Source organism: Somniosus microcephalus, chromosome 32, assembly GCF_052327205.1.
Source record: "Somniosus microcephalus isolate GS21.2 chromosome 32, FLI_Smic_1.0, whole genome shotgun sequence".
In the NCBI taxonomy this organism is placed as follows: Eukaryota; Metazoa; Chordata; class Chondrichthyes; order Squaliformes; family Somniosidae; genus Somniosus; species Somniosus microcephalus.
Window position 1 is genome coordinate 32,558,105 of NC_141018.1, and position 13,919 is coordinate 32,572,023.

At 45.4% G+C, this 13,919-nt stretch overlaps 1 protein-coding gene across 4 annotated transcripts in view; it reads right to left on the reverse strand.

The window, feature by feature from the left end:
• scaper (S-phase cyclin A-associated protein in the ER) overlaps positions 1-13,919 on the reverse strand; it is a 339,292-nt gene that overhangs the window by 42,164 nt on the left and 283,209 nt on the right. For all 4 annotated transcript variants that reach the window (XM_085972324.1, XM_085972323.1, XM_085972325.1 and 1 more), the window contains 2 exons: positions 4,190-4,427; positions 508-657 (listed from right to left, as the gene is read on the reverse strand). In XM_085972324.1, coding sequence (XP_085828450.1) covers positions 508-657; positions 4,190-4,427 — 388 coding nt within the window. The remainder of the gene's footprint in view (positions 1-507; positions 658-4,189; positions 4,428-13,919) is intronic.

A 13,919-nucleotide genomic window follows, 5' to 3' on the forward strand; every position in this document is an offset into this window, starting at 1 on the left:
TCAAGGGATATGGGGAGAAAGCAGGGACAGGGTACTGAATTTGGATGATCAGCCATGATCTCATTAAATGGCAGAGCAGGCTCGAGGGGCCGAATGGCCTACTCCTGCTCCTATCTTCTATGTTTCTATGAAAGATGCTGTATAAATGTAAGTCTTTATTTTCCTGGTGACCCTGGAGAAGTGAAGACCCCATCTTTGCGATTTATTCCAAGGTTCCTGGGAACAGTTGAGAATTTTTTTTCAACCTCACTTTAAAAAAAAAAGTTAACAACAAACATTAACAAAAAAAAAGTTGCGTGAAGGGAGAAAGTGAAAATTATGAATATAAAAAAAAACTGTCAGGAAATTATAGCAAAACAATTACTTCATTGAAGCAAATCAGTAAATGGTAATCTTTTAGAAATGTTTAGACTAAAATTGCAGCTGGTATTTTGTTACCATCTGATTTGGGGGGGAGGCTGTCAATGTCTTTTTTTGTGCTCTTACTGCCCTGTAATTATTGCTTACCTGATTGTCAGGGTGGTTTACGGTAAAATACCCCACGCAGACGATGACCTCATGCAGCAGGTCCTCACAGGTATGATGGTAACAGTACCACAGCAGCGAACTGACAATGTGGCGGAATGCCAGAGAGAGGCCCTCAGCACCACATACAGCCTATCGGAAAGAAAAGGATGGAGAGAGAGAGAGAGAGAGTAAATCAAGCACAGCCCCAGCTGAATTAGGAAGCTCGTTTTTGCGAGTGGTTTATAAATAGCTCAACCACACAAATTCCAGACCGACAGACTAATCTTCAACTGGAATTTAGAGAAGCTCCATTGTTATTCACCTATTTGGTTGATTTTTCATTTTTCTCCATCAGTTTCTTTTTTCCCTCCCCTAATTTTCTCTCTCCTCCCCCCCTCCCCACCCCTTGAAGGCACTGACCTAGAAATTCGTCTCGGGCGGAGGGGTAAAACGGGCGGTATCAGATCGGCCGCCCGTTATACGCAGAGCCTGATATTCAGTTTCACTGACTCTTGCTGGGGTATGGTTCCATGGACATTGATTGCCGAGTGGTGATTCTTTGTGTGTCTGCCTCGCCAGGCTGTTTGACCCTGGGAGGCAACGCAACTGCACTGGACTCTGTCCGCACCAAATGCTCGCACGTGCGATACCTTCCAACAGGCGTCATTGGATAGCGATTTGGAAAGGGAACTGCTCAGTGAGGTTTCCCAGCCAAGGGGTGCCAAAGTCAATTGTTGCACCTTCCCTTTGTTGCTTAGACTTACATCAGCTAAGTCAGCAAAAACTAGGAATAAAGCGCGGGTCCTTCTGCTCCAAATGATTCAGTGCTGCACCGAGCAGTCACGGGGGGGAAGGGTGGAGGGCAACTGCATTACTTCAACAGTTCCCAAACATTGCATAGCTAACAAGGAAATAATATTCTCTTTCCAATTCACTTCACAGCAGCAGCAACATCGTGCACTTGTACAGCAGCTCGAACTTCCAAGCATCCCCAAGGTGCTTTATAAAAAGGGAGGGGCGGGGGGGGGGGGCGGTGGCGGGGGAAGAGGGCAGAAGAAACGGATGGACACAAAGGCACCAAGCAAGAGTAGGAGAAAATTTGGGGAAGGTGATTCAAGGCATTGTCAAAAGAAGTTGAGGAGCTTTTGAAGGTGGTGACAGATATACCAGGGTGTTCTAGAGTGAAGGGCTGTTAAGATGGAGAGATGAAGAGGGACGCACAATAGGCCAGATATGGAAGAGGGAACCGCAGGAGCTGACACAGTTGGTAAGCACAGCAGAATACACTAGCACCACTGCTCTACACGCCATCCATAATACAGAGTGCTCAGTTAAGGTTATTACACAGTGTCCCATGTATATTATGCCATGCACACACTACCATGATTGTAGTGCCAGAGAATTTGCTGCAACTAAGAACAATTGAAAGAGAAATAAATAGGTAAAATTTTCCTGTAAGGAGATTGTGTGTGGTGGGCTGGCAGTGAATGGATCACTGGGCTGTTGGGGATGTGGCTGGTGCTCATCTTATTATGACTGCAAGCCATCTGTCCATTTAAAAAGAAATTACAAATTGCAATTGTATCGTGTTTTTATATTGCGCTAGTTCCCGAAGTATGGGTCCTGTGCATTTGGAAGCCATGTGTTAAGATGCTGGGACTCAGTAAGAGTGGAAACTTTGTTGTTGAAAACCCACTAGAAACAATTCTTCCCGTTAGCCCATCTTAGTGAGTACTAGCAGTTTAACATTTGCCTGGCAGCAGGCTGCATGGGGTCCAAGTTTTGGGAACCTAGTGGCATTATTACAGTTCTCATGTGATGTAAAGTGCCTAAACAAGCATCTTAGAGCACTTAACAAGAAGGAGAAAGCAGAAAAGGAAGGACAATTAGGAGGGTGAAGTGGAGACAGACCAAAGGCATAGTCAAAGAGGTTTTATGAAGTTTCTGAAGGCAGGGAGGGAGGTAACAGGACAGAGTGGTTTGGAGGCAGAATTCCAGAGAGCAGGAATGTTGTGGCTGAAAGACTGGGCAACAATGAGGAATGGGGATTTGGGGTGGGGGGGTAGTGAACAAGCAGCAATCTGGAGTCAGAGATCTAGAATCAGAGAAACTGATGGTGCATGCGGTGATGTATAAAACTGGAGTTCGCTCAGATAGTGTGCATCAAGGCCTCGGGATTTAAGGATGAGGAGAATAAAGATCTTTCAAGTTGATTTCTGGGTGCAGGGAGCCAGTTGAACATGGCAAAGACAGGCCAACAGCCATCATACTGGGTCTTCAAAAACCTGGTTAAGATACAGGTATTTAATTATGCACTGTAAGTCCAACATTTTATTATTTGGGGCCTTATGCAATTAGCACTATTTTTTGGATTGACTAATTCAATACATTTTTTAAAATGGGATTCAAGAAATAGTGCAATTCATCATGTTTGGACATCTCTCTCAATAATGAAACAACTGTTTTGGCAAGAGTTGCTTGTTTTACCAATGTTTAATGTTGGGGAGCACGTCTCCATTACTCACTCAAAGTATGCTTGGCATTGGTTCCCATTTTAATTTCTCCTGTCCACCCTGTGCTTTGACCCAGTGCCCCAAGTCTAACCCTTAATGATAGCAGGAAGGCAGAGGTCTTGAATGTTTGAGTACAAGAGGACAGCTACTTATTGACGACCCTATGCTTCCTCGAGGCTCAACGGGAAAATCTGGAGTTTGTTTATTACCCACTGGCATCAGAGAACGAACAGCAGCAGTACTTTCAAATCCCCACATTAATATTTATACAATAGGTGATATTGTGAGGTATCAGTGCTGTTAATAAGATTCCAGTGAAGTGCAATTACATTTTCATTTTTAGTATTTACTTGAATGGGTAAGGCTATCAATGAATATGGAACAAAGGTGGGTAAATGGAGTTGAGGTACAGATCAGCCATGATCTAACTGAAGGGCGGAACAGGCTCGAAGGGCTGAACAGCCCACCATGCGCACTTTCCAGCATCAGCAGTCACTGGATAGCAATCAGATACAGGTACACTGGCTGCTTTTCCCCTCCCTAGGCCAGGGCTGCGGTGTCCAATTACAGCATCTCAGCCACCAGTCCAGCCGAGATCAGCGATTGTAGCACAGTCCAGGGAAATGGACATTTCTGCTATGTACAATTCCGTACACCTAATGGTTTATGTACCCAGATTCATCTCATTTTATAACTTTACCAGAACAATTAACTCACTTCATTCTGGATATACACACGGACTTAATGAAGAGGAAATATTAGAGCTCCAGAAACAGTCATACAGGAAACTTTCCATTAACCGGCCCCTAAATAACTGGAACGCTCTATCCACCAGCAAAATTCAGGAGTCGGTTCAGGTAACTTTTTTTACTTTTAGTTACTTTTTTAATTGATTTGTTGCTGTGCAAGGGTGTAGCTGAAGCTGTTGCTAAGCTAGAGACACGCTTGCAACTTGTGCCGATTGTTTTGAAGCAACAGGGTTTGTTGCTTTATACGGAGCTCTGAGCTCCGTATCTTTTACTATAGCGTTCGTTTATCCGGAATTGTTGATGAACCGGCAACACGTCGGTCCCGTGCGTGCCGGATACCTGAAAGTTTCCTGTAGTTTCAGGTATTTAATTAGTATTTCTCGCAATCTGCAGTTCACTGACAACAAAAGCTCATCTCACCTGAAAAGTGAGAAGATCCAAAAATGCAAAACTGTTCAGGAAGCGAAGACTCTGGATCGCGACGTGAATGGTGTGCTGCGGGTAGGTTTCTGCAGTTGTCGAGGTGTTATGGTCCGGGACTGTACCGTGAAGGAGGATGCAGTAAAGCATGTTGAGAACGCCCACCAGCTCGGTAGACTGCAGCACCGTGGTCAGTCCCGTGGGGTCTTGCCTTTTGTTCTCAAATATACCGTGCGATCTGCCAAAACAACAGGTTAGTTATCAGGATAAAAGTGCTGGCAGTGAGTTACAATGCACCAGAGGTCATGAGGTTAGGCGAGTTCAGCAACAATTTATTTCACGTAAGGGATTACAGAATCATACAGCACAGAAATTGGCCATTTGGCCCATCGTGCCTGTGCTGGCTCGTTGAAAGAGCTATCCAATTAGTCCCAATCCCCTGCTCTTTCCCCATAGCCCAGCAATTCTTTTCTTTACCGGTCTATATCCAATTCCCTTTTGAAAGTTACTATTGAATCTGCTTCCACCACCCTTTCAGGCAGCGCATTCCAAATCACAATAGCTCGCTGTGCTAAAAAAAATTCTCTTCATCTCCCCTCTGGTTATGAATATACCAGTTATATTGCCGTTTGTAAAGTGGTTTTAACTTCCTAGCGACAGAATCTATATGATGTAGTTTGGGTGTGGCGCTATCTGAAGCACACTTATTCAAGGTGTGAGATGCCACCTCCGTCAGGTAGTCTCTCACTGCTTTGCCATCACACCTGCCACAGAAAAACTCGAGCTCAGTGCAAAGTTGAAAAAGTTTTTAAAACATAATTTTAACACTTCTTAGCTTTAACAGAGGGGTGAAGGGACATTAAAATTCAACCAACATTTTGGAGGCTAGCGATGAGGAACCAGCACTGTAACTTGGACTTGTTGGCCCCCCTGTAATTATCATAGACTAAATTACAATGGTCCCATGTCTGAACCCGTACCTGTTGTATAATGACGCCATAATGAGGCACTTCGTTACAAGCAGATGTCAGGATGAGGCAGAAGATACTTTTATGTAGTGCCTTCAATGTGGCAAAACACGCTAAGGTGTTTCAGAAAGTTGAGGGGAGGAAGTGAGAGAGATTCTGTCATCAACGTGTCAGCCGTGGCTCAGTGGGTAGCACCCTTGCCTCTGAGTCATGAAGGTTGTGGGTTCAAGTCCCCACTCCAGGGACTTGAGCATAGAAAGCTAGGCTGACACTGTAGTGCAATGCTGAGGGAGTGCCACACTGTTCGAGGTGCCGTCTTTCAGATGAGACATTAAACCGAGGCCCCATCTGCCCTATCGGGTGGACGTGAAAGATCCCGCGGCACTGTTTCGAAGAGGAGGAGCAGGGGAGTTACCCCGGTATCCTGGGCCACTATTTCTCCCTCAACCAACATAACAAAAACAGATCATCTGGTCATTTTCACGTTGCTGTTTGTGGGAGCTTGCTGTACGCTAATTGGCTGCCGCGTTTCCCACATTACAACAGTGACTACACTTCCAAAGTACTTCGTTGACTGTAAAGCGCTTCGAGACGTCCGGTGGTCATGAAAGGCGCTATATAAATGCAAGTCTTTCTTTCAACAACAACAACGTGCATTTATACAGCGCCTTTAATGCAGTAACACGTCCCAAGGCGCTGCACAGGAGGGTTACCAAACAATATGTGACACCGAGCCACATAAGGAGATATTAGGACAGGTGACCAAAAGCTTGGTCAAAGAGGTCGGGTTTATGGAGCATCTTAAAGGAGGAGAGGTAGAGAGGTTTATGGAGGGAATTCTAGAGCTTCGGTTTAGAGAGCCTAAGCAGTTGAAGGCACGGCTGCCAATGGTGGAGCAATTAAAATCGGGGATGCACAGGAGGCCAGAACTGGATACCTCAGAGGGTTTGAGTCAAGTATGAGGAAAGAGGAAAGTTAGGGGAGGTTACTGAAGAGGAGGTAGAAGAGGTAGGTTTTAAGAAGGCTTTTTGAAGCAGGGGAGAGATGAAGCCAGGAGGAGAATTTTAAGATCCAGCAAAATTCTGCCACCGACAGGGAACACATAGTAAACTGCTGGTTCCTAAATAATGAAGGTGCGTTACATTTCCTTTTTCTTCACCCGTTGTCTCCCCATCTCTCCTGGAGTTACTGATGTGTGCTGGTGCCCTGTATCACCGACACCCGCAGTCTTATGGTACTTCATCCAACTGACCATCTTTTACGTATGACCCTAGACAATAGCAGCCTATTCTCCTGTGAAGTGTTACAACCAAGCCCAACCTTATCCACAGCTGATGCGCACACACACACCTTCCATACAGGAATTATAGAACGTTACAACATGCAAACAAGCCATTCGGTCAAAAAAGGTCCATATTGGTGTTTATCCTCCGCACAGGCAATAGTCCTAATCCGACGTGCCTGCCCCGTTTCCATATCCCTTTATTCCCCTTTCCTTCAATTACCAATCGAGTCTATTCTTAAATGTTGACATGGTTTCTGCGTTAATCATCAACTCTGGTAGTGCTGGATAGCGACCAGGAGCAGGAACCCTGGGGCACGAAGGCAAACTATAGTTTCTCAACCGCTGCCCCAGTTGAACATTTCGCCTTTAAGAAGAACAACCCTTTACACCACAGAGTAAATTAAATTTTCAAGCTTTTTTCAGAGCTATTTTCTTTTAGCATTGATGAAACATACATGGAGCAAAACCTGCTCTTTAAGGTAAACAGGCTGAATAACTCAAATTCCCTTTCTTTAGCAGCCCTGCCCCCGCCCAACGTCACCTATTGTGTCACTCGCAATGTCAGTCGGCACTCAGCTGTTTCCACTGGAGCCACGAAGGATCAGGGGTCAACACTTGATGCCACTCACACAGACTTTGCTTCAGACTAATGTGCCTGAGTTTGTTTGATGAGTTTGAAATGGGGATTTATGTTTGTTTAACACCAGCTTGCTGTAATAACAGAGTGGGAGTGATATGAATCCACTGTGGAATCAGCTTTTAAAACAAAATAGCGAATAGAAAGACTTGCATTTCTATAGTGCCTTTCACAAACTCAGGGTGCCCCAAGGCACTTCACAGCCAATGAAGTACTTTTTGAAGTGTAGTCACTGTTGTAATGTAGGAAACGCGGCAGCCAATTTGCACACAGCAAGCTCCCACAAACAGCAATGTGATAATGATCAGATCATCTGGTTTTTTTTTAGTGATGTTGGTTGAAAGATAAATGTTGGCCAGGACATGCCCCTGCTCTTCTCCGAAATAGTGCCAGAGGATCTTTTATGTCCACCTGAGGGGGCAGACGGGGCCTTGGTTTAATGTGTCATCCGAAAGACAGCACCTCTGGCAGTGCAGCACTCAGTCAGTGCTGTATTGGCCTAGATTTTGTGCTCGAGCCTGTCAGCACTCACTGGAAGAATGGCCACTCAGGTGAAGCAGTGGAGAGCTGTTGGTGCCCAGGGAACTGTACCCTGGCAAGAATTAGCATCTTCAGGAGAGATGGGGAGAAAACTAGAAACTATGGACTTTTCATGCTGAAGACTGGCTACTGGGATAAGACAGGTGAAGCTGATGAGCAACGATCACTAGGAATGGCAACAGGCTTGTGGAAGAACTGGATTTCTACCTTTAGCATGGCCACTATGGCTGATAATTCTTAACTAGAGAATATGAAGAGACAAGAGACAAGGGAGTAAGGGAAAGAAAATATGAAGAGAGAAAACAGGAGGGAGAGGATAGGGGAAGAGAGAGGGGGGTGGAAGAGAGAGGAGGGTTGAGAGAGGGGGGTTGAGAGAGGAGGGAGAGGGGAGAGATATGGAGACCCTGTTGAGCTGTAATACCCTCCATTATCAAATAGTCTACTAACACTTCTTGCTCACACATGGAGAATGATCTTGGGTAATTCCAATTGAACCATATTCCAATAAGACTCAGCGCCTTCAGGAGAGGAGGGAAGAAAACAGAGGAAAAAAGCTTTGCAGTATAGATGCTTAAAATAAAAAAAAGAGAATCCCCATGAATTATTTTGATAGGGAGTAATCTAATCTTGGGGTTCAAGTGATGGTTATAAGCCACTCAAAATTAGCACTTGTTGTTTACACGGGTTAAATCTGAGATTAGATTACATTGTAATGAATTCCAGGTATCCTTCATACAAATCATCAGAGCCTAAGATTACATTACTGCCTTGCAATCATTCCCGGGTATCCATTTATTCTCTGCATATAAATCACGTGAACCCCTCAATCAGTAATCGCTTCCAGACATTCAATATTCTCCATGTAATCTCAGCTACTCAAAACAAACAGAACACCAGTCGATATAAAACATACAATACATGAACAATTGCCCTCTGGCGGTTTCAATCTATACACTGGAATGGATATGTAAGTAGAGCTAAGATAAGCCTTGACCTATCAAGACTTCAGCTGTAAGGCAAACTTCACTGGTTGTTGGAATGTGGAAGAACAACAATTACTGTATAAACTACAACATTTACAAAGAACATTTTTTTTTAAAGAGAAGAATTTTTTTTAAAACCTAATTTTCTCCTGTTGTGAATGTTCTGAAGCTTGCTTTGATAATGCTTTTAGGGACATTGGCTGCCCTTTGGTACCTTGCTCATCTTTTGGTACCTCGTGCAAGTGGTCTTTTTCTTAATGCATGAGCCCAGCCAGTGAGCGTCAGCAAACTATTTGACTGTGAACTCCGTTCCTTAACCACCGACTCCATCCCTCTCCCTAGCATCTGTCTGAGGCTGAACCAGACTGCTTGCAACCTTGGTGTCGTATCTGACCATGATCTGAACTTCTGACCACATATCCGAGTCATAACTAAGGCCGCCTATTTCCACCTCCGAAACATCGCCCGTCTCTGCTCCTGCTCAGCTCATTCGCTGTTGAAACCCTCATCCATGCCTTTTATACCTCGAGACTTGACTATTCCAACGCACTCCTGGCTGGCCTCCCAGGTTCTACCCTACGCAAACTTGAGGTCATCCAAAGCTTGGCTGCCTGTGCCCTAACTCACGCCAAATCCTGTTCACCCATCACCCCGTGCTCGCTGACCTACATTGGCTCCCGGTTAAGCAACGCCTCGATTTTAAAATTCTCATCCTTGTTTTCAAATCCCTCCATGGCCTCGCCCCTCCCTATCTCTATAATCTCATCCAGCCCCACAACCCCCACCCACCACCCGAGATATCTGCGCTCCTCCAATTCTGGCCTCTTGAGCATCCCTGATTTTAATCGTTCAACCATTGGTGGCCGTGCCTTCAGCTGCCTAGGCCATAATCTCTGGAATTCCCTCCCTGAATCTCTCTGCCTCTCTTTCCTCCTTTAAGACGCTCCTTAAAACCTACCTCTTTGACCAACCTTATGTGGTTCGGTTTCGAATTTTGTTTTATAACGCTCCTGTGCAGCGCCTTGGGACGTTTTACTACATTAAAGGCACTATATAAATACAAGTTGTTGTTATTGTTGAAGGCCATCACAAGCATGCCCGATTTTGTCCTTTCCCAATGCCTCACACAGCAATCTGCAGCAGGCATGGCCATTTAACGAATTGCTCCCTCCCTAACCCAGAGTGCTGAGGCCAATTGTTGTGCCTCTATTGCTGCCCATAGCTAACCTGAGCATAGCTAACTCAGTACATCAATCATTTGGTCAGTTTGGCTCGGTTACACGCCAGCTTTACCAACTGGGCCATCAGAAGTGCCAGTTTTGTATTGTTTATCACAGCGCAGGTTGATGTGTGAGTGACGTGACATACAATCACCAATGTGATAATAGCAGAGTGTTGATAAACGAATGACATGAAACTAGCTACTTATAATGTCATCTGTGGAGGTCAAGCCAGAACCACAAGTACACAAAAAAAAGGAACAGCTGTAATATTGCGTGTATGTATAACTCTCCAACTGCACGGTGCTGAAAGGATGGAATTCAGGTTAACGCTTGGGGCAGGAGTGTTGCTTTCTGTGGAACCGGAATCAAAAATTGATTTTGGCTGCTTTTGGAGTCTTGTGTGCTGCTGCTGTTTCTCCCTGCAGCTTTTGAGAATTTCATGATTACATAGAATGCACAACACAGAAACAGGCCATTCGGCCCAAATGGTCCATGCCGGTGTTTATGCTCCACACGAACCTCCTCCTACCCCTCTTCATCTAACCCCATCAACATACCTTTCTATTCCCATCTCTCTCTGTGTTTATCCAGCTTCTCCTTAAATGCATCGATGCTATTCGCCTCAACTACGCCATGTGGTAGAGAGTTCCACCTTTCTAACCATTTGCTGAGTGAAGAATCCGTATTTAATTTATTAGTGACTATCATATATTTAAGGCCCCTAGTTCTGTTCTCTCCCGCAAGTGGAAACATCTTCTCTCCGTCTACCCTATCAAACCCTTGCATAATCTTAAAGACTTCTATCAGGTCACTCCTCAGCCTCCTCTTTTCAGCCTGTTCAATCGTTCCTCATAGGTATAACCTCTCAGTTGCGGTATCATCCTTGTAAATGGATGGCCCGATTAAAACAGGACAATCGTGAGGCAAGTACATATGTGATGCTCATTAAAGAGAGGATAGCTGTGAGTAAGTATTTATCTGTAGATTATCCTTATGTCTTTATGTTTATATACTTCAAAGGGACCTTCTGTCAAGAAATCCATACATCCAATTTGTTCAGTGAACAGCGGATGAGAGGCATTGGGGTATTAACAGCCAAAGGAATCCACTGGAGCATATTTGCTCCATGATACTGATGCCAGTGGGATCTGTTCTCGGTAACTCACCAAACTGACTCGGACAGCACCTCACAGACTAACTGCCTCTACCACCATGAAGAACAAGAGTCGCAATATCATGGGAATAACATCACCTCCAAGTTTCCATCTAAGTTACACACCACCCTGCCATGGACATATATCGCGGTTTCTTCATTGCCACTGGGTAAAAATCCTGGAATCACCTGCCTAACACTATCGTGGGAGCACCAACACCACAAAGACTGCAGCGGTTCTATTAGAAGGCCCACCACCACTTCTTGAGGACAACAAGGGGTGAGCAATAAATGTGACCATGCCGGTGTCATCCACATCTGGACGGGTTCTACAGCGGGTCTCCGCGCCCCGGGACAGGGAAGGGAAAAGTCAGCCAAGCTTCCTGATCCTGATCACAATCCAATGATACAATGTGCGTGTGTGTGTGTACGGACATTAGGTGAGGGCAGAATTGGGTTTGGTTGCAATGTCCTCTGTGAATGAACTGCCTGCCAACACTCACTTACACACGGGGCATGGCTACTTGGGTGATGTACAAGACGGTGGATGACCAGTGCCCACAGAACTATAGGCCGGAATCTTACCGGCGCTGCAAGTGCGAGTTTGGAGGCGGGTCTGCTGTCAAAATGGCAGTGATTGACAGCAGGGTGGAAGTCCGCTCTGAATCTGCCTCCTTGTTAATTTCCCAAGTGCCGGCTCTGCCTGTGGTTTGCAGACCCGGCACTAAGCGGCGGGTCAGGCAATTGAGATACTTAAGAAGCTGCTTCAAGGTATTTAAGCAGCATTTTACCAGGTCCCAACGATTTTTCCATGTTTTTTACGAGGTTTCCGGGCGCTCAGGGATCACGTCAGGTAAGTGTGTTGGGTTCTCAATGACTCTCCATTGCTGTGAATAGGTGACAGCTGCAAAAGTGATGTAAAAGCTACCATTTCACAGCTGTTCAATTTCCAATCTTAGAAGCTGGAGCCTTCAGGATTTAGAATACATTTTTCAGCTTTATGGAGGTTTGAAGTGTTTGGAGCATCCAGTGTCATCTCCTTGGAACAACCTCTCTTACCATTGACAGATCGCTTCTGTCATCTCTTCCATCAGCATCGGTGCCCTTGAAAAAATCTCACCTTGCTCCTCAGAATCCCACCACGATCAACCCCAACATCATCAGGCACACCAGCAGCACCAACCTTCTCCGCAATCACCTGATGCTGCGCAGGACACAGGGCATCAGCACTCGAGCACATTGTTGCCCGGGAGGCCAGGGATGGCCTCACCATGGCCAGATTTACTTCACTTGACGCTGTACGCCCTGGCTACCACATGATGTGCCAGGCTGGCACCACCCCACACCAACACCAACAACATAAAGCATCCCTACAATGCCCAAGCTATTCCTTTCACACTCATCACCATTAGGGGGGCACTGTTATGTCTCGCCATTCACTGCAACTCACTAAGCCACTTCCAAAGGTGCACACAGATCTGTCCAAGAAGGCAAAGTGTTAAAAATAAAGATTTCAATGTTTGACAACACATTAACAGAAACATTACATGAACATAGCACCATAACACCCTTGTGTGTTGTTAGTTGGTATGATTGGACAAGGATGAGGGTGAGTGTGAGGGGTGGCTAGTGAGATGGGGAAGTTATAATGTAGATAGAGAGGGATGGGTGGAGGTGCAAGGTTAAGTTGGTGCGAGTAACAATGTGCAGGAGTAGGGTAGGGAAGGCAGAGTGATGGGGATATGAGTAGCACAGCAAGATGAGGCGGAGTGTGGCTTTGCAGTAACGTTTTGTGATTTACTGTGATCATTGCAAGGTTTGCCCCACTGCAGCCAGGCCCTCCTGATGATATCCCTGCTTGTGTCCTCCTGTGCAATGTGCAACCTGGCTGTGTTGGTCTCCTGGGGAGGTCTCTTCCGCCCATTGGAAGGGAAGAGAACCTCCCTGCGTGCTGTGACTCCCTCCATAACCTTTGTGCAGTGCTGGTCAGTGTTTGCAGCACCTCAATGCTGCAGAACACTGACAGCACAACTATCAAAATGAATGTGGACATGGTCCCTTTAAGGAAACCAGCTGATGACGCGTCATCAGATGATGTCATCAGACCTATTTCCTTTTAATTGGCCGGGAACCTCGCAGGGCAGGCTTAAGAAGCCCAATCAACGGAAAGTCTTTTTGGAGGCTGGGATCGAGACGGATGCGGTGTCCCCACACGCCATGGACGTCGCCCGCCATGAACCCACCAAGGTTGGAAAAATCCAGCCCATGTTTCTAATGAGCTACCTCCTTCAGGACAGAAGGGGCGAGAGGGACAAAACTGGCAAATATTTTTTTTAAAAAAGCAGCAAAGTGTTTTGGACTTAAAAGGGTAAATAGCATTAAGCAGAACACGGGGTGCACAGCATGCATTTATAGCACTAGGCATTCCGTCAGTATTGTGACTGTTCCTCTATTACTATCGGTCACTGGGCTTAAAGCCTGGAGAGTAAATATTTTCATACAAATGACTGGTTGGAATGTGATCTTTGTTCTTTGTCTGTCTGTTATTTATAAATATGACAATATCATTGAAAGAAGCAGCTGTATCGTCATACTCTCACCTATGCAAAGCGACAATCGCAATACTTGATGCATAAACTTTTGCTATTTCACAATCAACAGTTAGAGTTGTTTTGAACAAAATACTTCAAATCGCCTGAAAACAACTACATTTGTGCCTCATCTAAACATGGGGGAAAGCTAAATGATAGGTGACTAAATGACTCACTACTTAACATAGAAGATAGGAGCAGGAGTAGGCCATTCGGCCCTTTGAGCCTGCTCCGCCATTCAACGAGATCATGGCTGATCATCCAAACCCCAGCACTTCATTGGCTGCTTATCATCATTTCTGCACTGAAATTTATCGCCAAAAACAAGGCATTTCCTATTCTCTCCCAAT